The sequence below is a fragment of the Balaenoptera musculus genome, chromosome X, assembly GCF_009873245.2.
Source record: "Balaenoptera musculus isolate JJ_BM4_2016_0621 chromosome X, mBalMus1.pri.v3, whole genome shotgun sequence".
NCBI classification, from domain to species: domain Eukaryota; kingdom Metazoa; phylum Chordata; class Mammalia; order Artiodactyla; family Balaenopteridae; genus Balaenoptera; species Balaenoptera musculus.
In genome coordinates, this window is record NC_045806.1 from 91,480,413 (window position 1) to 91,506,139 (window position 25,727).

At 37.5% G+C, this 25,727-nt stretch overlaps 2 protein-coding genes across 5 annotated transcripts in view; one reads left to right on the top strand and one right to left on the bottom strand.

Moving 5' to 3' along the window:
• Positions 1–379, bottom strand: part of COL4A6 (collagen type IV alpha 6 chain) — a 288,676-nt gene extending 288,297 nt beyond the window's left edge. For both annotated transcript variants that reach the window (XM_036841076.1, XM_036841075.1), the window contains exon 1: positions 165–379. In XM_036841076.1, coding sequence (XP_036696971.1) covers positions 165–175 — 11 coding nt within the window. In that variant the 5' untranslated portion in view covers positions 176–379. The remainder of the gene's footprint in view (positions 1–164) is intronic.
• A 1,483-nt stretch (positions 380–1,862) lies between these two features.
• COL4A5 (collagen type IV alpha 5 chain) overlaps positions 1,863–25,727 on the top strand; it is a 238,244-nt gene continuing 214,379 nt past the window's right edge. For all 3 annotated transcript variants that reach the window (XM_036840904.1, XM_036840905.1, XM_036840906.1), the window contains exon 1: positions 1,863–2,235. In XM_036840904.1, coding sequence (XP_036696799.1) covers positions 2,155–2,235 — 81 coding nt within the window. In that variant the 5' untranslated portion in view covers positions 1,863–2,154. The remainder of the gene's footprint in view (positions 2,236–25,727) is intronic.

The window sequence follows — 25,727 nt, forward strand, 5'->3', positions numbered from 1 at the left end:
GTTCTCTAGGCTCCGGGGTCCTGCGTCTGCCCATAGACCCTCGACCCCTTTTTGCTGCCTGCCCCCACTTCCTCTGTAATGACAGAAGTACAAGTATAGTCCCGGTCCGGCAAAGTAGCCCAGAATAGGAAAGAGGAGAGGAGCTCGGGGCAGCAACGGCTCACCCAGGGTGCATGCTTGCGGCTCCTCCGGAGCTGGGTCCCGGGAGACTGCTTAAGCGGCTCCGCGGCCCCGGCTCGTCGGGGCTCCGCTGATGCTTGGCGGCTGTTTCCTTATTCAAGAGGATGGGGTAGGGGGGCGAAGTGGCTCATTTCTGAAGAAACTAAACTCAGCTTCTAGATAAAGAGGTGCCCCAAAGGGAAACACGGTCAGCGGTGCCCGCTACAACTTGCCGCACTCAAAAGATAGTTCCATGCACCAGGGGAGGAAGGAATGGAGGGGAAGGGGGCGGGGCTGTCTGCTGTCAATCATCCCCCCTACCTCGGGCAGCCGGTCGTCTTTCTCACTTTCAGGCACCTCTACACATAACATTCCCACGCATCTCCACAGCTTCATGCACAGGCCCACAGACCTACACACTAAGATGTAAGCAACTGTGCATCATACACTTCCTTAAAGCACTGTTAATTGTTACACATACACAGATTAAGGCATACTCCTCCCACATAGACAAATGGGCCTATGCACACTTTCCCAAATGCATATCACTCATTCTAATTTATTGCACACTAAGCTCTTGAGGTGGTGGTAGTTTCTGGGGTTGTAAAACTACCCTTAGCCGAGCAGAACCTAAGGATAAGTGGGCCCCCGTGATATAGGTCCAAAGCCCTGAAAGACGCTAAAGTGGTGAATTCTAGGGTGTGAGATAACAACTGTTCTGAAGAATTCGTCAAGAAATCCCTGAAAGATCCTCCAAGGAGTCCACATAAAGTATTTTCTGGGCCTGATGGTGCTTAAAAAAATCTGTATGTCAGAATTACCAAAGTAACGTTCAAGTCTACTTTATTTGGGAGACATCAATTCAATTGCCATTAACTCCATACAAATATTTCCAATTAAGTGTTCGTGTTAGTGTTAAGGAAAATTGCACTAAAGTTATTTAATTCCCTACCCTAAATCTCTCCGAGAAACATCTGCAATGAGAGTCAATACCTTTTATGTTAGTCAGTATGAGGTAAATATTAATTATGGCATTCAATGTAGCTAAAGAAAAAGATATGACTGTATTACTATAACATCCAACCACATAATAATTACTCATATCTACTGTGAACGCTCCCAAATCTTATATGAATATAATACGCATAAAATCTTCACACACGTATACGTACGTTCATTTTCTTAATTCTTCAGCTGGAAGCATATATTTAATTATATAAATATATTCATATGTTTCTAATATTTGCACGTTTTCTGTTGTATGTAGAAACTCCCTCCTGTGAGCCGGTGGAAGGCAAACAACCCCAGCAGCCCTGGGAGCAGGCACCAAAATTTGTTTCTAATCATTAACAATAAAAGGAACCGTTCTCTTAGATCCCTCCGCTACAAAAAATAGTCCCAGCTCAGGTCTATTTGTAATTGGCTTTGGTGCTCACACCAATGAGAGTGGGACTGGGCAGGGAAAAGGAGTATCAACGGAAGGTGCAAGTGAACGAATAGAAAAGCTTCCCGGGGGGAGTCAGGGTGCGCAGTCAACTGGCCTGGACGTTTCCCTCCTCGAAATAACTGAGCGTCACTCCCTCGCAGGTTGCTGGTGCGGTCTAAAACTGTGGCGGAGTGATCCTCAAATTCCCCAGGGCTGGTGGGGAGGGGGCGGTGCGGGGGAAGAGAGGGAGGAAAGTAGATCTGTGGGACTTGCGCGAGGAAAAAGTTTGCAAGTCTGGACAGAAGGGAAAAGTGCTCCCGAGAGACCGGCTTTGGGGAGGGGAGCGGGGAGGGAAGAATAGCTGCTGCTTTTTTTTTTTTTTTCTTTCCCTTTCCACTCTTAAAAACCTACTTTCTCCTCACCCAAGACGACCGGCACAATTGGGACACCCTCGCTGTCTCTCTCCGGCTCTAGCTCTCTCCCTATAAACCCTCAAGATTATGTCAGTTGGTCAGAGCCAGCCAGGGATTTCGTGCGGGTGCTGAAGGAGCTGCGGGAGCCGGAGAAGAATGAAACTGCGTGGAGTCAGCCTGGCTGCCGGCTTGTTCTTACTGGCCCTGAGTCTTTGGGGGCAGCCCGCAGAGGCTGCGGTAAGTCCTTCCTTCTACCCCCGACCCCCATCCCATCACCTCGCTCTCACGCTGAAATCACTTTTTGTCCCTTTACCTTCCTTTCTCCTGGGCCTCGGCTAGGGAATTCAGGTGTGCCTTCACTTGTTTAGGAAGAAACATTATTTACAACGCTAGTAACTCAAGCCTTCTGAAGTCCGAGGGAGAGGTTTAAGTGTTTAAAAATAGGGCTGCTTGCTTTCCCTGCAGCTAGCTGCTCTGGGGGCAAGAGCAGAGCCTGGGGAGGAGGATGCATGTTAATAGATAACTAAGCTCTGGTGGATATTTAAAACTTTTCCTCCGCACCCTCCGCCCTCGAGTGTTTCCCTACATGCCCGCTAACCTTTTCACTAGTTGTGCCCAATCCACGCACTCTTTAAACTTTGTCGATAGTTTACTATTTTGGCCTTTCTAAAATCCACCTTCCACCAAAGTGTTAAGCGCGCCCGTGAAGTTCTTCCCTTTTGCCTTTTCCTTAAGGAACGTGAACCTACCCTCACCTCTGGTCAGTAAAGCCTCTGTAGAGACTGCTTCCCTCTTGACATCCCTGTTGCAAATGCTCAGGTAACATACCAAGAAGAGTGAGGTAAAGACGGATGGCTTCAGGCTTCGGTTCTTCTGCATCTTTTTTTTTTTTTTTTAAGTTCTCGGTTTTTGTTGTTTACTTTTTTTAGCTTACTAAGGCACCTGAAACAAATTGAGAATTTGCCCATCACCTATTTAAAGGAAAAGAACGATCTCTTTTTCACAGGAGAATGAGTGTTCTGGTTTAAAGGAGAGTGGAGGAGGGAAGTACACGTGAAATGACAGAGCAAAAAGTTCCACTCAGTTTTAGGAATGTAGAATTAAAATCCTAATGTATCTCTTAGAAGGGTATCTAGGTAGTCCCACCCACTATCCTTCTGGGGATGAGAGGCAGATCTAAAGGAATGAATGGCTTTGTCAGAGAAAATGTTCTCCAGACTGAAACCCATCATCCTTAATTTCACTTAACCTCTAAATAGAGAATTAAGTGTGTGACAAATTATTTAAAAGTTATATTTGAGTGAACATAATGGGTGGTTTTAAAAACACTTTAATATGAGATCATGGCTTAGGCCTTCACATGGTTGAGTGACTATCAATTCTTTATATGCAACTGCTGTGTTATATAGCTTACGTGGGTCCACTTGTAAGTTAGCTGTCTAGCTGTTCTATACACTCAGCATGCCTCAGGTTACATTGCCCTCCTCCCATCCTCCAGAAAGTGTGTACTCAAGGTATGAGAAAACTAATATTTATTCCTCCATCAAAGTAGATAGATAATTTAAAATTGCTTTTATGATGCAGAGCTTCTTAATGGGCTAAGGTTTAGCCACTCAGTAGGGCTGCAGGCCCTTGGATAAAACTACAATTGTGTTGTTGAAAATAGTTCCTTTTAAAAACATCATCTTGGTGTTTACTGCTTGTGGCATTTGGCCCAGGGGCAAAGATTTTGTGGATGTTTGATTAAATATTTCTCATTTTTTTCTTTTGACCTTGCTATTAATAAATGTGCACCAGATACCAATCATACAGGTATGTATAGCTATACTTTATGTCAGTTTATATTAAATCATGTTATGTTAAAAGTGAAATTTCTTTTTATGATTGACAAAATTTGGGAGCAAGCTTGTTTTCTTGGACTCTTTAACAACTGAGTGTTCATAAAGAAATTACAGAAGACACCAGGCAGTTTTTTTTTTCCTTTTTTCTCCTATATAATTATTTATTTATTTTTCTCCTATATAAGTTTTAAAGACCATTTTAGACCCCATTTCCCTATCATTAGTATAATGTGCCTCTAATAAAACCGGGGTTTGTTTTTTCTGCTTCACACATTAATATCCTAGTTAGATTAATGTTTTAATCATCTCAAAGATATGAATGGTATCTGCTCTCCATACTGGTGCTGGGGATATTGGTGACCTTCTCCAGAGTAAACTGGATAGTAGTGGGGCTACTTGTTGACTGAAGTAGTCTAGTATTGGGACTTTTATACCAGGAAGAGCATTGCTACTTAAATTGCTTTAATTTTTCATAGTTAAGTGATTTCTTTATCTCTGAAGTCATGCCAAATTGGGATATCGCAAATATGTGGAAAATTTTTTAGGTGGAGAGTTTGTTAGGTGGAATAAAGTAACTCTTATTCCAAAAGGTTAGCAATAAAGGAAGAAGGCAAATTTAGTTGGAAAGGTCAGTTCTAGTGATGGAAATATGTATTTTTATGTAAAGGTACCTGTCCTGACTCTCTGTTAGTAGGATATACACTTAGATTTATGAATATGGTGTGTAAAATTCTAGTACTACTATACAGTTATTAGTAACTTCGTGTGTGCGCGCAGTGGAGTGGATAAGTTTCTTTAAATGTACTATCTCCCTTGTGACTAAGAGCAACAACTTGTTAAGGGTAGCAGTGTGGTTTGTGGCCATGGAACAGTTTTTCATCTGAAGTATATTGCTCCATAGGGAGAATTTGTTGACATTGTTATCATAACTTAACATTTTTGCATGTTTACTGTGTGCCAGGCACTGTGCTAATATGGAAATGTACATTATCATATTTAATCTTCACAACAGACCTATGAAGTATATACTATTGTTATTCCCACTTTACCGATCAAGGAGCTACAGATCACAGAGGTTAAGTAATGTGCCAAAAATAACATAGTTAGCAAGTTGTAGAGCTGGAAATTTGAATCCAGGCAATTTGACTCCAAATTCTTTACCCTTAATGACTGTCCTATACTGCCTCCTTTGTATGTGGTCTATAGAGATGTATTTGCTGTTCAGAGTATTTGGATCTCTGCTACTTTTTTTTGAGTAAGGGGGAGACACAGGAAGTGAAATGGAAAATATAATGGGGATTACATCTCTTCCTGCTGCTGTTAGGAGAAGCATCATGTTGTAATGGAAACAGCTCTGGGATTAGAATAAAAAGATCAGAGTTTGATCTCTATATGTATGTCTATTTATAGAGAGATAATTTAAAAGTAATCTAGAAGCAATTGCTTGTTGCAGATTGTATGATTTTATATAATTACATATATAAAAGGTTAGATTTATAGAACAAGTGTAATTTGTGGTAGGTGATTATTTTGAAGAAAGATTTGCCTTATTATATTTGTAATTAGTCAGTTTCCATAATAATTTTAAATATACTGAACTTTTCAGGAGCATGTCTATTGTGATAAGACAGAGTATGTGTATGTGGTAGCATACTTTGCTTAAGATGTTCGATTCACTTCTTTTGTTTTACCGATTTACCCACCCATCATATCCAATTCTGTTCACTCAACTATCTATATAACTTTAGTCTTGTGTGTGTATTTGTATATGTGTGTCCTGTGAGTGTATAAGAGTGTGTACCTTTTTTTCCTGTGTTTTTACTTGGCTTTTGTTGTATGTATATGCAACATATGAGACTCTACTTTGAGTTAAAATTGATAAGTTGGTCAAGGTTGTGTCTGCCAGGTTTATCCACTGTAAAGTCACTATTTCTCCCTTTGTAATTACAAAGCGACCAGATTTTCTAAGACTATATGGGGCAATATTGCGAGACAATGTACATTTCTTGTTTCTCATCATAGTTTCGCCCACTGTTTTAGCATCTATTGAGGATTCTGACCTGAATAATTACTGCTGTGATATTTGCCAAATGGTGATCTTCAGTTATCAACATTTTCTGCATTTATTTGTTGAATTCTAATGTAACAAAGAACTTTACCTTCTTTGCTGTTTGTTTCTGTTTATTTATTTATTCAGTGATTTATTTATAGTAGTATGGACTTACGGATACTTGTTTTATTCTATGAACTATAATGAATTATGCTATTTTTCCTATTTTTTTTTGCTGAAATTACCCCAGATTTGGTCAATAGAAGCCCCTTCCAATTGGCTCCTGTGTCCTTTCAGTGTGTCCCCATCATTTTTTGAACATTCTCTTACATTCTGGTACCACAAGGTATTCCAGACTCATTTTCTACTTTCCCTGCCCCAACCCTGGAATGAGCCATTTTTCTAAGGAGCTCTGATTCTTTTTGTTGAGTAATGGTATTTAGAGATCAAGATCTGGGTGCTTGGCATGCTCATTATTACTGGGGTGTCATTGCTTCTAGGCCTTCTCAGCAGATAAAACTAGGGAATGTATGTATATATACATAGACACATACCCACTTCTATATTTCTTACAAAACCATGAATTTGCACTGATATCTCTGATTCCAGTCCAAGATCACAGAATAAACATACCTCTTTGATACTATGGGATCTCGCTGCTTTCTGGTACCTCTCCTCAGGCATATTTTTTTTTTTATGTTCATATGATGGTGTATTATACAGCAACTCAAAAGAACAAACTACAACTACAAGAAACAACATGGAGGATCTCACAAGCTTAACGTTGAACAACAACAAAAAAAGCCAGACACAGAAGAACACATATTGTACAATGCTGTTGATAGAAAGTTCAAAACCAGGCAAAACTACTCTGTGGTGGTAGAAGTCAGGGTGGTGATTACCTTTAGGGAAAGCAGAGATTAGGGGGAGGCAAGAGGGGCTTTGGGGGATGCTGGAATTAATCTATTTTTTTGAGCTGCATTCTGGTTACATATTGTGTTCATTTTTTTTGTTTTAGAAGTTTGATTTTTTGTTGATGTTGGCCGTGCCATGTGCCATGTGGGATCTTTTATTTATTTATTTATGTATTTGGCCGCACTGGGACTTAGTTGCAGCACGCAGCATCTTTGTGTGGCATGTGGGGTCTTTAGTTGTGGCATGCAGACTCAGTTGGCGGCATGCATGTGGGGTCTAGTTCCCTGACCAGGGAACGAACCTGGGCCCCCTACATTGGGAGTGCAGAGTCTTAACCACTGGACCACCGGGGAAGTCCCACATATTGTGTTCATTTTGTGAAAACCCATGCACTTTTCTGTCTGTATGTTACACTTCAATAAAACATTCACATTACAACAAAATTAAATGGTGGCCCAGAGAGACCTGTGAACTTGCTCAGGGTCACACACCTCTTAGATCGGCAGTTAAAGTCCTAGGTTCTTACTCCTGCTTTGTTCCCCCCATCTATGTGGAGTGGGAAGAAAACAAAACCGCAGTTGCTGTTATAAAAGCTGACAGCAGAATTCCCCTGAGAGGAGGCTCTGCTTGGGAAATAACTTGCTGGGCTCTCTCTGGGCATGAAAGGAAGAACAGCTGGCCCCAGCTAATAGCCTGGAGCACTCTTGGTTTCAGGGGAGAGTTCCTGAAGAGAGATGTGGGCGGGGCGGGAGGGTGGGGGGAGACAGAGAGACAGAGAGAGGCTGAGAACCAACAAGATAACAAGATGGTGGGTGACAAGGGCGAGATGAAAACATGGCGGCCGGCAGTGAGAGGAGAGGGCGGCCGTGGGGCTTGAAGACCAGTGGTATCTGATATTCATCACTCCCCTCCCTCCTCCAGCACCCCCACCCCGCAGGAATGATCCTCCACCTTCACTGTCCTCAGGCATATTTTGTGGTCTTACACAGAGTCTTTAAGAGATTGCCCTCTGGAGTCAGATCTGGAATCTGAGTGGAGGATGTGTGACCTTCGGACAGGTAGTAACCTCTGAGCTTTAATTTCCTCATTAGCGAAAGGGGGCCAGTGGTACCTATGTCACACATTGTTTTGAGGATAAAATGAGAGAAGTTATGTAAAGCGTTTAGAATAGTACTTGGCACATAGTAAGTGCTCAATAAGATTTCAATTAGATTCCATTATTGTCATTACAAACTAGTTATTGACTTGCCATTTCTTATTGCATTAACTCTCAAATTCTCTGCCTGATTTTCAGGGTCTAGCATGATCTTCCCCTTCATTCATCCTTATTTTTCATTACATTTTACAATACACTCCCTCCATTCTAGCCTAGGCGAACTTCCCTATAATCCCCTTGAGCATTACATACATTTTTTTGAATTTTATTTTATTTATTTTTTTATACAGCAGGTTCTTATTAGCTATCTATTTTATACATATTAGTGTATATATGTCAATCCCAATCTCCCAGTTCATCCCACATTACATACGTGTTTTGGCTCTCCATCTTGTTTAGAATCCTGTGGATCCAAATCTTTCCTCAATTTCAGCATAACATTTACATTCATTCAGCAGATATTTATCCAGCAACTCGTAAGTACTTAAGAATTATATTTATGTTGTCCTATTTCTCCCCTCATGGATATGTACTATCCACAAAATCATTCTGTGCTAGACACTATAGATAAAACTGAATAAGATAGACAGGGTCCCTGCCTTCACGGAGCTTCCATGCTAGTGAGCATAGATAAATAGTTCTGTGGAGCTTTCCCTTACTATTAAATCAGTTGCTGATTTTACCCTTCTTTGAACATTTGTCATATTTAGCCTCTTGCCTAGTATCTAAATGTATTTGGTCTTACAAGCATTTTGTTTAATGGGATTTTATGTCTTCTCCCTATTAGATTATAGACTTTTTGAAGGCAAGAACTGTATATTTGTTCATTCAACAAACTTACATGTTGATTTTGTCTGATGACAAAAATAATACATGCTTAATGTTGGAAACTTGAAAAATGAGAAAATTATAAAGAAGAAAATAAATATCTCTCCACAGTTCTACCAACAGCACAGAAATAACCTGTATTATTGTTTTGATGATTTTCCTTCTTATGTATCTAATATTTTCTTAAAAAAGTAGATTGGTTAAAATTTTTTTAAAGTTGGGATTACGATATATACAATTTTATATGTTATTGTTTTTTCACTTATTAATTGTTTTCCTGTTAATAAAATTCTTAGTTTAAAAATATTACTTTTAAATGATTGCATACTATTTATATTTATACACACCACAATTAATTTACGTGTTCACTTTTATAGACTATATTTTTAAATTTCAAGTTTTTTTAGTCATTATAAGAAATACGGCCATAAACAATTCTTATTCCATATTTTGTATTATTTTGTTAGTATTGCCTCCTTCATGGGGAATTATTGGGTTAAAGGTCATCAGTATTTTTAAAGTCTTTGGTACAGGCAGTAGACCCTGACATTTAGAAAGGCTATATCAACAGATAATATGATAGCTAACTTTTTTTTTAGTGGTTACTATGTTATACCCTCTTAGGTAGATAATATTATTCCCATTTTATGTACAAGGAATCTGAGGCCAACAGGGTGGTTACAAAACTACCAGAGGTCACACAATTAATAAGTGATTGAGCAGTTTAGCTCTAGAACATGCTCATGAAATTTTCCTCAGTTCCTATTTCATTCACGGTAGTACAGAAAAAGTCATGTTGAAAAGTTGAATAATTCCCATTACCCTTTCCGTGACTGGTCACTTGAATTGATTTTAGACACTAGCCTATCTTTAGAGATAGGCTCACCCACCAGTTCATCCTTTAATAGCTCTTTACTATAATTGCCTGGGCCATTCATCCTCAAGGACCTAAATTTTAATTTTGTAAACCATGCATCCCCCTACATTTCTCCCCTATACGGAAGGTGGAGCCTGTATTCCATGAATACCTCCCCCACTGACCTCTTCCTAGCTATAGCAAGGGTGTAACATACTCCAAACTCACTGACATTCTCCATCCCCCAGGAGAGTTTTGGAATGCGTCTGAATATGGAGACCCCCTTTACCCTCTCTCCTCACCCCCTACCCCATAGCTGCCTATGAGCTATACACTTAAATGCCAGTGTCTTTGCCTAGTGTTGTCCCTTGCTTTCATCCTCCCTAAGTGATACTCCAGAACTTTCCCCCCATTAATTACTAATCTGTTTTTCCCACTTTGGGGTGATACTATTCCAGCCCCCATCTCCTGTTTTTAGCAACAAACTTGGAAGTACATATGGAGTGAGAGGTCCCCCATCCATTTTGCAACACTCCTGCCTTACCTTTTCCTTGTGTTTCCTCACTAGCTAAGTGACTTTACTGCCTTTATGATAGTCTTGTGGCTTGTGCATTTCAAATGTATTCCTCCACAAAATCACAAACTGTTATACATTATGGCTTTTCCAGGTGGCATTTGAATAGCTGAACTTTAAGCTTCTGAATGATAGGGATCTGCTCTTGCCAAATTACTTTCCAGAATGGTTTTACCAATTATATTCCTATCAGTAGTGTAAAAGAGTACCTATGAGACAGTCTTAATAATTTTTTTCTATCTAGTACAGTGACTATAGAATTGATGCTCAATTGATTGCCAGTTGGTTGGCAGATTTGGTTCTATCCTCTAATGATTTTCTTTTTAAAATATAATCATTCCATCATCTCATCCCCTTCTGACAATAGCAACCATAGAACAGAACTGATTTTTGAAAATAAATTCTCTCTAATGAACATTATAAATGAACCACCCAACCACTTAACTAAATCCTCATTACAAAGATTGTTTTTAATAGCAGTAATTCTTGAGGTGTTTTGGAGAGGCATCTTTAGTGTGATCTCTGATACATTAGCTTCTTTCATTTTAACCAGATTCTCATTTTATGCATCAATGCTTGAGTTTATTTACCTTCATAATCTGTACAGGTCCAACTGCCCTTGGTTCCTTTAGAAGCTTCTGCTGGCCTTTTACCAAAAGTGTAGTCTGTGATGGTACCTGCCACCCTGTTGAAAAGGGAACCTTAAATCCCTTGCTATTTGCTAACCAAAGACAACCAAAGGCAAATGTTATAAAAGAAACAAGTTTTTGCTAAATTTAATTTTTAACTTAAAAAAATTTTACTAGATCATTTGCTTTACTTTTTAACTTGTAGAGAGACTTAAGCACCTTTTTTGAGCAAGTGCTAGTCAGGTTAATGGAATTGGTTTTATGACAGTGAGTACTAAAATAGAACTGGAAGAAATTCTGTTGGCATTTGTATCATCTTATAATTCAGTCAAATGACACTCTTCATATATGTTAAGAGAACTGGCTGATTTGCTTCCAAAATTTCTTATAGTGTGTGTGACATTAATGGAATCCTGAAGGAAATATTGGAACTTTGGCGGGGGAAGATGGTATTAAGAGTGGGACACTAGTGAAAAATTGTTTCGTGTATTCTGTATTTTGAGCTCTCCAGGACTTGCTAAAGGAGGAGAAGTCCTTCTCTGTCCATAATCTCATAATCTAATTGATGTAGTAAAACATTTCTGTATGTGAAAGGCATAGTAGTGCCTGTTTATATCAGGTTGTTTTCTGTTGCAAGTGGTAGAAAACACTAATTCGACTGCCTTAACAACAGAGAAAAATTTTAGCTCACATTACAAGAAGTTTGGAGGTAGAGTACCTCCAAAATTAATTAATTCAGCCAAATAGTGACCCAGGTTCTTTCCACTTTCTCCTCTGCCATACTCTGCCTATCAGCTTACTGTCTCAGATTCGTGCCCCTCATACTTGCAAGATTGCTGCTGCAGTTCCAGGGATCACATACAGATGCCACAATGCCCAATAGAAGAAGAGTATGAACTGTTCATTTGTGTCCCTTTTTATCAGCAATGAAAACTTTCTCAAGAGTCCCATACCTTCACCCTTACATCTGATTGGTTAGAATTGTATTACATGTATATGTTTACACCAGTACATTGGCAAGTGGAATAGGACCATAAACGTAGAGTTAGACAAGTGACTTACACTGCCACCTCCCCCTGCAACACACCAAAGCACATTGCTGCCTGGAAAAGTTAGAGGATGGGAAAATTTGAATAAAATCAAGGTTCTTTTAGGAAGGAATAAATAGTTCCTGCTTCACAACCTCATGAGTTTGTTGTCAGGATCAGTTGACTAAAAGATTTGTAAGAATTTGATGTATTTGTTAAATGTAAGATGTATTTCTTTTTTTAAAAAATAAATTTATTTATTTTATTTATTTATTTTTGGCTGTGTTGGGTCTTCGTTGCTGGGCGCGGGCTTTCTCTAGTTGTGGCGAGCGGGGGCTACTCTCCGTTGCGGTGCACTGGCTTCTCACTGCGGTGGCTTCTTGTTGCAGAGCACAGGCTCTAGACACGTGGGCTTCAGTAGTTGTGGCATGCGGGCTCAGTAGTTGTGGCTCGCGGGCTCTAGAGCACAGGCTCAGTAGTTGTGGCGCACGGGCTTAGTTGCTCCACGGCATGTGGGATCTTCCCAGACCAGGGCTCGAACCCGTGTCCCCTGCATTGGCAGGCAGATTCTTAACCACTGCGCCACCAAGGAAGCCCATAAGGTGTATTTCTTAATAGGGAAACTAATGTTTTATAGAGTTGTACAAATGAAAGATGTTGGCTGTTTACGTAACTATAGATATTTTAACGTTGGAGGGACATTAGGTCATTGGTTCTCAAAGTGTGGTCTGCAGACCCCTGAGATTCCTGAGATCCTATCAGTGGGAACATGAGGACTATTTGAACAATAATTTGAAGACTGTTTTGCCTTTTTCACTGTGTTGCCATTTGCACTGATGATGGGTAAGACAGTGTAGTATACCAAATTGTCCTCGTAGCTGTATTCTTCATAGTCTTGGAGGACAGAAAGCCAATTTTACTTAACAATGTCCTCAATGTAGCATTGATTTTATTCAATCTTGACCCTTGAGTACAGATATTTTAAAATTTCTGTATGACAAAATGGGAATTATACAGAAAACGCTTCTGTATGCTGAAGTAACATCGTTTCTAGGAAAAGCTCTTGTGCTTTGTGAGTTGTGTGAGTTGGGGGCTGAACTAGCTGATTTTTGCCTGGAACACATTTTTACTTGAAAGAACAACTGAGACAAACTGTGGTTATTCAGACTTGAGTATTTGGCAGGAATTTTCTTGAAAATGAGCAAAGTGAGTCTGTCATTTCAAGGAAGACAACTGGCAGTGTTTGTTGCCAGTGAAAACATTTGAGCTTTTCAAGTATTAGAATTTTAGAAAACTTGAATCTTGAGTATGGGCTTGATAGCTTTCCAGAACTTAGCCTTTTCTAATGAGATTGGTAACTATATTAATGTGTATGATTTTTTTTATATTATGTAATAAAATGTGTTAACATTTGGAAGTTCTGCAAATCCCACTGAACTAATATTTTCCAAATGACTAATGCATGATGTTACAAAATCATGCATGGCTAAAAGATCCATTGAAAGACAAGTTAGATCAACCAGTTTTAACGTAATTGAGTACAAAAATTAAATAGATAAGGTATCAGATTCTATGTTGCAACTTAGCTTCTTTTAGGTAGACTCTTCTGTCTACCACTTGCAGAATTTTGGCATAGTATCAAAGAATATCTACAGTTATTTTAAAAGGGTATTAAAATACTCAGTTTTCCAAATATATAACTTCATGAAGCCAGATTTTCTTCATATATTTCAACCAAAACAACATATTGCAACAGAACGGATGCAGAAGCAGATATGAAGATCTAGCTGTCTTCTATCAAGGCAGACATTAAAGAGATTTGCAAAAAAGATGTAAAACAATCCCTCTTCTCCCTTTCTTTTTTGTTTTGGAAAATATAATTATTTTTCATGAAAATGCATAATATATGTTAACATGTAATGAGTTCATTATTTTAAAAAATATTTGTTTGTTTATTTATTTATTTATTTTGGCTGCACCGGGTCTTAGTTGTGGCACGCGGGATCTTCACTGCGGCATGCGGACTCTTAGTTGTGGCATGCATACGGGATCTAGTTCCCCGACCAGAGAGCAAGGAACCTGGGCCCCCTGCATTGGGAGCGCAGAGTCTTACCCACTGGGCCACCAGGGAAGGCCCCTGAGTTCGTTATTGTTGCTTTTAAATGAATAAAGAAATAATTATTTTAATTATTACTCAGTTTTATTTTATATGGTACATACTGATAGATGTAACCCACATAAGCAAAAGCTTTGGGGTCCTCAGTGATTTTTAAGAGAGTAAAAGGGTCTTAAAAAGTTTGAAAACCACTACTCTACAGAGACCAGCTCCATCATTTTACAGGAAAGTGAAGTGATTGACGAAAGATGCAGCTTATTAGTTGCAGAGGCAGAGAAGTAATATTATTCCATTCCTCTCTCCAGTATACCACATTGGTTTAGGGATTGGTGATATGATTTTGTAATTTTATTCATCCTAGTAGATAGAGTTAAAATACCAAATAGAAAATGTACTAGATTGTACTTGTATCTTTCCTACAATCTTCAGTCTTTGTGGGTATTGCAAGTCAGAAACATTCTCACTATACATACCACAGCAGAGGAGACCCTGATGAAGAAAGACTATGAGCTAAAGTTACAGTTATTTTTAGATACCAAATTGGAAAACCCATAAAACCAGAGTTCTTGGCTTACATAGCTTTGTATTCGTCACAGTGTATAGACTGGTTCCTTGTATGTAGTTGATTCTCAATAGCTAATTGTTGAATGAATTTTGAATTTGGGGGAAGGGTAGATTTATTTGCCAAGAGGCAAGACCTAGAATCAATGAGTTAAGTTATAGGAACTCTTGATATCAATTAGTTTCTAACCATTAAGCTATTTAGTAACAGGAATGACCCATTACTAAAAGTGCTCAAAGAGAGGGTAGATGCTACGTTGTCAGCAATACCCACAAAGTCTCTTTCCACTCTAAAATTCTATTGTTCTGGTTGTTAGAAGGAACTTTCTTTTTTATTGAGCTCAAATCCTTGTCTCTATAATTTTTAAGTAACTCTGAGGTATAATTGACATAAAATAAAGTGCACATATTTAAAGTGTACAATTTGAGGAGTTGTGACTTACGTGTACACTTGTGAAGCCACCAGTACATTAAAAATAATGAACATATAAATCACTCCTGGAGATTTTAATGCCTCTTGGTAGTCCCTCTCTCCCTTCCTACTCCTATCCCCCATCCCCAGGTAACCACTGATCTGCTTTCTGTACATTAATTTTGTTTTCTAGAGTCATATAAATGGAGTCATATGTACACTTTCTTTGTTTTGGATCTGTTTTTTCAGCATTTGAGATTCATCCACATTGTAGTGTGTATCCGTAGTTCATTATTTTCTTGTTGAGTAGTATTCCATTGTATGGATATACCACACTGTGTTTTTCTGTTCACGTGTTGATGAATATTTGGGTTATTTACAGCTTGTCTATTACAGGTAAAGCTTTTATGAACACTTTAATTTTTGCATTTTAACAGTTATTTTATTGAAGTGTAATTTACATAAAGTGATATGTACCAATCTTAGGTGAACAGCTCAAATATATATATTTTTAATTGTATACACTTTGGTAACCACCATCCAGGTCAAGATATAGAACATTTCCATTACCCAAGCTCCGCCATGCCCCTTTCCTTTCAGTGCCTTTTGTATCTTCTATAAAAATTTTTAAACTCCAAGGTTGCAAAGATATTATCATATGTTTTCTTCCAGAATATTTATAGTTTCAGTTGTCTTTAGGACCATTTTTTTTCTATATAGATAACCAGTCGTTCCAGTACCATATATTGAAAAGAAATACCTCTTTTCATTGATTTGGTTTGATGGCTTTATTGAAAATCAGTTGAATGTATAGGTCTAGGTCAGAACTTACTAGTCTGGTCTGTTGATCTGCTTGTCTATCCTTATTCCAATATTATGCATTCTTCATTATTTTGGCATTATAATAATGCTTTAAATTTTGTAGTATAAGTCCTTCAAATTTGTTCTTTAAGATTGTCTTGACTATTGTCTTGAATGTTTATTTTATTCCATATAAATTTTAGATTCATCTTGTAAATTTTTACTAAAAAACTATTTGAGATTTTGGTAAGGATAGCAATAATTCTATGGATCAATTTAGGAACAAGTGAAATCTTAAAATTATTGATTTTCCCAATCTATTAACACAGTATATCTCTCCTTTAATTTAGATATTCTTTAATTACCTTCATCATAGAAGTCATGCTCAGCATTTGGTCAGTTTCTTCCTATGCATATGCTTGTATAGTAAATGATATAATTTTAAGAATTGTATTTTTAGTTGTTTGTTGCTAAGATATAGACATTCATTTATATATTGATCTTTTTACCCTAAGATATTACTATTTTTTCTTTTTCAGGGTATGATTTATATATTGTAAAATTCACCTATTTTATGCACAGTTCTGTGAGTCTTGACAGATGCATACAATAGTAAGTGTAGTCAATCAAGATATAGAACAGCATTGCTAAGATTATTCATTAGGTTCTAGTAGTTTGTATTTTCCATGTACATAATCATATCATCTGAAAATAGAGTTTTTTTTTTCATTTTCAATCCATATGCCTTTTTCTGCTCTCCACCTTATTGACTGGCTAGGACTTCCAGTACAAGTTTAATAGAAGTGGTAAGAGAAAATATCCATTTTTTTTGCACTCTATCTTTTGGGGAATATATTCACTATTTCGCTCTAATGTTAGCTTTAAGTTTTACAGAGTAACAGATTGAGGAGCTCCTATCCCATTCCTGTTTGCTGACATTAAAAAAAAATGTTAAATTTCATCAAGAACTAATTTGCACCTATTTAAATGATCATGTTGTCAGGGACTCAGCTGAACTGCTAGGTGTCTTAGTAGCCAGTTAAAACAAGCAAGCCAAAACGAAAATAACAACCCCTTAATTGCTTATTATGATTGATAAGCAAGAGACTAAATCAGGGAAAGTGCCAACTCCCCTTCCCTCCCATTTACACTTTTCTCCATGCAGTGACTGCAGGTCTGGGGAATCAGCACAGACTTGGGGATCAGGTCATCTCACTGATGAAGGAACCTCAAACAAAAAGCTCCTGCAGTTTTAGGGAGCTGGAGACCTAGGAGAGGAAGAGGAGAAGTGCTATGAGTGAGAAAGGTACTGAGTACTGAGTCAGATGGAGAAAATTGTCTTCAGAGTTTCCCCACACTTCCTCTGCTATGAATGTTGTGAACAAGTCTTTGTGTGGACATACACTTTCATTTTTCTTGGGTAAATATCAAGGAATGGAATTGCTGGGTTGTATCATAAGTCTATTTTAAATTTTACAAGAAACTGCTAAATTGTTTTTTAAAGTGGTTTTACCATTGTACATTCCACCAATGTATAAAAGTCCTAGTTGCTCCTCATCCTAACCTATGTTTGCTACTGTTACTCTTTTTAGTTTTAGCCATTTTGATGTCTGAGTATTGCTACCTCCTTGTAGTTTTCTTATAGTTCTTTTTACTTATTTATATACAGTAAAATTTACTATCCTTGATATACTGCCTGTGAGTTTTGATAAAAGCATACAATCTTGTAACCACTGCCATAAACAAGATTCGGAACAGTTCCATCACCTCACAATGTTTCCTAATGCTGCCCCTTTGTAATTAGCTCCTCCACTTACCCACAGTTCCTGGCTATCAGTGATCTATTTTCTAATTCTATAATTTTACTTTTTTCGTAATGTCATGTAGATTGAATCATCCAGCATGTAACGTATTGAGTCTTTTTTCTCTTAATGTAATGCATTTTAGATTTATCCATATGGTGTCTATCAGTAGGTCATTTCTTTTTTCTTATGTTTGAGTGGTAAGGGCTCTTACATATTTTGGATACAACATCTTTGTTTGATATATACAAGTTTTGTGGATGTGTTCTCCCATTTGGTGGCTTGCCTTTTTATTTTCTTAACTGGTCTTTGACTACTCCAAGGTCAGCAAGATTTTCATCCATGTTTGCTTCTAAAAGTATTTTTAAAAAAGGAGTTTCAGCTTTTGACCCATTTAGTTGTTTGTGTATGGTGTTTGGTAAGGGTACTGGTTCAGTTTTTTCCCATGTGTTTAACTAGTTCCAGCACCATTTTTTGAAAAGAATCCCTTCCCCATTTAATTACTTTGGTACCTTTGTTGAAAATCAATTAACCATATATGCCTGGGTTTATTTTTGGACTCTAATAAATTCCTCAATCTATATGCCTACACTTAAGGTAATAGCAGACTGTCTTCATTACTGTAGTTTTATAGTAAGGCTTGAAATCAGGTGGTGCAAATCCTCCAAATTTGTTATTTTTCAAATTTTTCATTCTCCTCCTCCTCTCCCTTCTCCTCTTCCTCCTCCTTTCCTTTTCTTCCTCTTCCTCCTTTCATCCTTCTTCTCCTCCTTTGCATTTCTATATAAAATTTGCAGTCACCTTGTCACTTCATACAGATAAACCTCCTGTAATTTTTTTTTTTAAGGAAATGAAATGTGATAAGAGTTACGATGATCACTGGAGGGGAATGTAGATTGAGAAAGCATTTCTTGTTTTTTTTTTTTTTAATGTATTTATTTATTTTTGACTGTGTTGGGTCTTCGTTTCTGTGCGAGGGCTTTCTCTAGTTGTGGCAAGCGGGGGCCACTCTTCATCGTGGTGCGCGGGCCTCTCACTATCGCGGCCTCTCTTGTTGCGGAACACAGGCTTCAGACACGCAGGCTCAGTAGTTGTGGCTCACGGGCCTAGTTGCTCCACGGCATGTGGGATCTTCCCAGACCAGGGCTCGAACCCGTGTCCCCTGCATTAGCAGGCAGACTCTCAACCACTGTGCCACCAGGGAAGCCCAAACCTCCTGTAATTTTGAATGGGATTCTGTTTAATCTGCAGATCATTTGGGGGAAAATTGATATCTTAACAGTATGCAATATTCTGATAAATGAACATGGTATATCTTTCTGTTTATTAAGTTGTTCTTTTTTTTTTTTTTACTTACTAGATTATCGATTTATTATGAAAGAATAGAACTCAGGAACAACCAGATGGAAGAGTTGCACAGAACAAGTTATGTAGGAAGGGGCACGGATCTTCCAGGCTCTCAGTCACTCTCCCAGCACCTCCATGGGTTTACCAACCCAGAAGCTTTCTAAACCCCGTCCTCTTGGGCTTTTAGGAAGGCTTCATTACATAGGTATGGCTGATTAAATCATTGGCCATTGGTGATTGAATTCAATCTCTAGCCCCTTTCCCCTCCCCAAAGGTGTGGATGGAACTGAAAGCTCCAACCATTTAATCATGTGGTAGGTTCCACTTGCCCCCAGCCCCCATTTTTTTTTTTTTTGGCTGCGTTGGGTCTTCATTGCTGTGTGCCGGGGTTTCTCTAGTTGCGGCGAGCGGGGGCTACTCTTCGTTGCGGTGCGCGGGCTTCTAATTGTGGTGGCTTGTTATGGAGCGTGGGCTCTAGGTGCGCGGGCTTCAGTAGTTGCGGCGTGTAGGTTCAGTAGTTGTGGCACACAGGCTTAGTTGCTCTGCGGCATGTGGGATCTTCTGGGACCAGGGATCAAACCTGTGTCCCCTTCATTGGCAGGCAGAGTCTTAACCACCACACCACCAGGGAAGTCCCTGGCCCCCATTCTTTTTTTTTTTTTTTAATTTTTTTTTATTTTTTAAGTTTTTATTTTTCTGTAAACATATCTAAATAATTCTTTTACTCCTTTTCAGCGTTTACATTTCCTTCAGTTTCAGTGTTTTTCTTTTTTTTTTTAACATCTTTATTGAAGTATAATTGCTTTACAATGGTGTGTTGGTTTCTGCGAGGTGGATGGAGTTAGAGTCTGTCATACAGAGTGAAGTAAGTCAGAAAGAGAAAAACAAATACAGTATGCTAACACATATATATGGAATCTAAGGGAAAAAAAAAGGTCATGAAGAACCTAGTGGCAAGATGGCAATAAAGACACAGACCTACTAAAGAATGGACTTGAGGATATGGGGAGGGGGAGGGGTGAGATGTGACAGGGTGAGAGAGTGTCATGGACATATATACACTACCAAATGTAAAATAGATAGCTAGTGGGAAGCAGCCGCATAGCACAGGGAGATCAGCTCGGTGCTTTGTGACCACCTAGAGGGGTGGGATAGGGAGGGTGGGAGGGAGGGAGATGCAAGAGGGAAGAGATATGGGAACATATGTATATGTATAACTGATTCAGTTTGTAGTAAGTTGTTCTTTAATTTCTCTCAGCAATGTTTTGTAGTTTTCACTGTGTAGGTCTTATACATATTTTGTTAAATTTATCCCTAAGTATTCCTGTGTTGGAATAGTATTATGTAGTATTAATAGTATTAATAGTATTGTATTTTATCTTCTATTTTCAATTATTAGTGTATCAAAATATGAGTGTTTTTTTTCCTATTGACTTAAATACTATGATCTTGCTAAATTAATTTATTATTTCTGGTAGCTTTTTAATGAATTTCTTAGAATTATCTACATAATGTGATTATATCTTCTGTGAATTAAGATATAAGATAGATTTACTTCTTTCTTTGTAGTCTGCACACTCAATTTCCCCCCTTATTTTATTGTTAGGACCTTTAGGAGAATGTTTTAAGTGTTGAAACCACCGTCTTTGCTAACTTTTCCCAATGTATGAAAACATTTGTTTCACATACTTTATAGAGTTTTTTGGTTGTTTATGGCAAGATGGCAAGTCCAGTAGCAACTGTTCCAACATAGCCTGCTTTCATTTCTTTTGATAACACTGCTGTGAACATTGCTGAACAAAATTATTTGCTTTTCAGATTATTTCCTTTGAGTAGACTTCTAAAACTAGATATTGTCATCTGTATACCTATATCTGTACCTGTCTATCTGTCTACCTACTTATTATCCATCCATCTATCTATCTATCTAAACTTACTGTATAAGAGTTACCTTGGAGGGGACTCCCATGGTGGTCCAGTGGTAAAGAATCTGCCTTACAATGCAGAGGATGCAGGTTCGATCCCTGGTCAGGGAACTAAGATCCCACATACCGCAGGGCAACTAAGCCCGTGTGCCACAACTACTGAGCTCGCGCAGCTCAACTAGAGAGCCCATGTGCCGCAAACTACAGAGCCCATGTGCTCTGGAGCCCATGTACCACAACTAGAGAGAGAAAACCCGCATGCCACAGCTAGAGAGAAGCCCGCGCGCCACAACGAAGAGCCCACATGCCACAGTGAAAGATCCCGCATGCCTCAATGAAGATCCCATGTGCCGCAGCTAACACCCGACACAGCCTAAATAAATAAATAAATAAATAATCTTTTTTTAAACAAAGAGTTGCCTTGGAATGGAATTGCTGGTCATATAGTAGTTCTATTTTTATTTTTTTGATAAACTTCCATACTGTTTTCCACAGTGGCTGCACCAATTTACACTCCCTCCTTTTTTCTACATCCTTGCCAACATTTGTTATTTGTGTTTTTTTTTATTTTTGATGATAACCATTCTGACAGATGTGAGGTGATATCTCATTGTGGTTTTGATTTACATTTCCCTGATGATTAGCAGTGTTGAGCATCTTTTCATGTGCCTGTTGGCTATCTGCATTTCCTCTTTGGAAAAATGTCTGTTCAATTCTTCTCATTTTTTAATTGAATTGTTTATTTTTATTTTTGATGTTGAGTTGTATGAGCTGTTTATATATGTTGGATATTGATCCCTTATTGGTCATATCATTTGAAAATATTTTCTACCATTCCATAGGTTGTCTTTTTGCTTTGTCAATGGTTTTCTTTGCATTGTTGTGCAAAAGCTTTTAAGTTTAGTTAGGTCCCATTTGGTTATTTTTGCTTTTATTTCCTTTATATGACTTGACAATTCCACTCCTGAGTATATATCTGGAAAAAACAAAAACACTAATTCAAAAAGATACATGCACCCCAATATTCATAGTGGCATTATTTACAGTTGCCAAGATATGGAAGCAACCTAAGTGTCCATCCACAGATGAATGGATAAAGAAGATGTGGTGTGTGTCTGTGTGTGTGTGTGTGTGTGTGTGTATGTGTATACATATATATATACACACACACACACACACACACACACAGACATATACACACACAATGGAATGTTACTCAGCCATAAAAAAGGATGAAATAATGCCATTTGCAGCAACATGGATGGACCTAGAGATTGTTATACTGAGTAAAGTAAGTCAGACAGAGAAAGACAAATAACATATGAGAGATTGTTATACTGAGTAAAGTAAGTCAGACAGAGAAAGACAAATAACATATGATATCACTTATATGTGGAATCAAAAAAAGGCTACAAATGAACTTATCTACAAAACAGAAATAGAGTTACAGATGTAGAAAATAAACATGGTTACTGGGGCGTAAGAAGGGGGAGGGATAAATTGGAAGATTGGGATTGACACACATTATATATTCACTAAAATAGATAACTAATAAGGACCTACTGTATAGCACAGGGAACTCTACTCAATACTCTGTAATGGCCTATATGGGAAAAGAATCTAAAAATCAGTGGATATATGTATATGTATAACAGACTCACTTTGCTGTACACCTGAAACTAACACAACATTGTAAACCAACTGTACCCCAATAAAAATTTTAAAAAAAGAACAGAAGACTAGGGTCATTCCTATAGTTTTTATTTCCTATTACCTTATTTTACTTCATTTAGGTGTCTTATTTCTCTTCGATAATATATGAAACAAAGAATTAAACTATATGTAGGACTAAGATTGGGTAACTGATAAAAATATTTTAGAAAAAAATACAGTTCAGTTTATTTTGAGATGAGGAAGGCACTTTTTCTAACTTTCCTTCATTTTGACTTAACTTCGTAGGAAAAATGCTTGAACGATGACCCTGTAGGAAATGGCCCTATCCATTTTGAGTTAATATGATTTAATTTAGTTTCAGGAAGCCTTCTGAAATGTGAAGCATTTATTTAAGCTTTAGTATCCCTTCTGAGTAGTTTTCCTAGCTGGCTATAAATGAGCCAATTTTCCCTAGCTTTAAGGTCATGTTAATTTTCATTGTTTTGTTTCAAAATGAAGGAGTCAATTCCTTTTATGTTTTGATTTTTGAAATAAGCTACACAATTTTTTCAGATATGGGTATGTTGAAAGTTTCCACTATCTGGCAATATTCATCTCCCTAGATTTCCCCCCTCCCATTTTCCTCACTCCTTAAAGGTACTAAATACATTTTGGAGGAAGAAAAATAATATCTTTTTTCTTCTAGTTCTTATGGTCAGTTGAGTTCCTGGGTTTTTAATTTAAAGAAAAATTTTTTTACCTTGGAGTGAATGTACTCAATTTATAGTAATTTGGTTCATAGTGAATAAATGCATCCCTAGCTCTTCTCTCAATTCTATTTGCTTGTTTATCTTTTACAGCTTATTTAGGCATTTCATTTTTCTCCACAGTTGCAGTAAAGACTTTTTTTTGTTATAGCACAAGCTTATTAGACCTTATCATAGCCTTCATGCCTTCATTTGTGTATACTGTATAATGGAAAAAACCACAGACTAATGTTGTAAAGTAACAAGTGAGATTAAACTGAGAAAGGTCACCTTTTTTAGAGGCAGAAAAAGAGGTTCATCCTCAGGGGCTTAGGTTTGTTTTGCTAACTAGTTTGAATGACACATTTGAATTTGCAGATTGACAACCATTATATTTAAAACATGAGCTTACAAACTTATCTGTATCCTAGTAGATTTTCACACCCATATTCTCATTTTTTCTGCACTCCATTATACCCAGATAGGGAAAGAGAAGTATCTTTTTTCTTCAGATGGTTAAATCGTTATAATTTGAAGTTGACAATATGCTAAAAAACAAAGGTGAGTTCAAAATCAGGTCTTTCTGATTTCCATGAGACATTATAAACATTTTGTTACTCAGGCTTTGTTTTAAAATCAGGTCCTAATTTATTTTGAAAAACTGAAAATATTCATAGGCAAGAGGGATTAAATTATTTCAGGTTATAATATTTTTCTTACTTCTGCTTACATATCTACTTTTTCATCTGTATTCTTCATGGTACTTAAAAATTCTGTAAATATTTTTATTGGGTTTAAATGTTAATAAAATCATAAATTATTATGGAAGAAAAGTATATAGACATAGGTTTTCATAAATCACAATTAATGGAAATGTATACTCAGGAACATTAACTTGGTTCATTTTGGGTAGAATACTCTAGGGCATAAAGTTTCATCTCCTTTCCATACCATTGTCTTTAAGAATGCAATATCAGTCTAAACATGAAATTTTTATATTGACAAAGAATTTCTCTATGATAAATGTTTATTCAAAATTAAATGGAGAAAAAAGATTCAGAGGATGATAGATTATGGGTCCTTATTTTTTTTTCCTTGTCTATTTTCTCAGTTATCTATAGTAAATGTTTATTATTTTTGCAATAAACATGTTTTTAAAATATTGCATACTAGTTGACGGCTGTATATTTCAACTTTTTTTGAATTTAGACCATTTAACAACACATTTTAGAGTTTAGCCATTTTTGTGCCATTATTCCTGTTAAAGGAAAAGAAGGCTAGGTGAATTAATGAAAAACTAAAACAGGATTTTATTATTTTAATAAACATTTCAGGTCAGTTTTAGAGTTTTCCTTTACCTGTCTTTTTTTAAAGAACTTCAGTGGGTTTTTTTTTTTAAGTAAAAAATTGCAGAGGCTACCAGAATAACCTAATGCCAGTAGTAATTCTGTCATTGAACACTATGGAGAGGAGTTATCGTTAATTTGTATGTACTCTTTCGTGTAAAGTGTAACATGTATTCTCATCTTTTCCCCTCACTATTTACAAACACCTTCCCACTTTTTACTTTACCAACACTGGAAAGAGTGATATTGAATGCTGGATTCAACTTTTTCACTTATATTTGGAGCAAAATATGTAATGTATGTATGAAACCTGTGATTTTATTTTAAGGTCTCATAAATATATCCAAAATATTTAGATAAATTGACACAAAATTTGCGATAAAATAGAAATTCCCTCTTAAAAGGAAGACTTTTTTATTATTTTTTAAATAAATTTATTTTTATTTTATTTATTTTTGGCTGCGTTGGGTCTTCGTTGCTGCACGCGGTCTTTTCTCTAGTTGCGGCGAGCGGGGGCTACTCTTTGTTGCGGTGCGCGGGCATCTCATTGCGGTGGCTTCTCTTGTTGCAGAGCACAGGCTCTAGGTGCGCAGCCTGTAGTAGTTGTGGCACGCGAACTCAGTAGTTGTGGCTCACGGACTCTAGAGCACAGGCTCAGTAGTTGTGGTGCACGGGCTTAGTTGCTCCACGGCATGTGGGATCTTACCCGGCCAGGGATCGAACCCGTGTCCCCTGCATTGGCAGGCGGATTCTTAACCACTGTGCCACCAGGGAAGCCCCAAAGGGAAGACTTTTAAACTTTACATTTTAGTTGAGTGTTTTCTGGTTGAATTAGGAATATTCAGGATTTGTAAAATACGTAGTAACTCTCTAATAAACACTTAAAGAAAGTATCTTAGTTTTTAATTACTTACAAGTTCTATAATTTATTCCAAAGCCTTAATAAATCATTTAAATAATGATTTAAGGCTGTTTATGCTGTTTCCCAGTTTATGCTGTTTCCCAGTATTGGTTGAAAATAATTGGATAATATTACCTGTTGCTGCTCTAATCCCCACCCCATTTTTTAATTTCCCTGAAGAAAAAATTGTGCCAGTCTCAGTGAGTGTCTGAGAGTTGACTTCATAGCCAAGATAGGGTGTT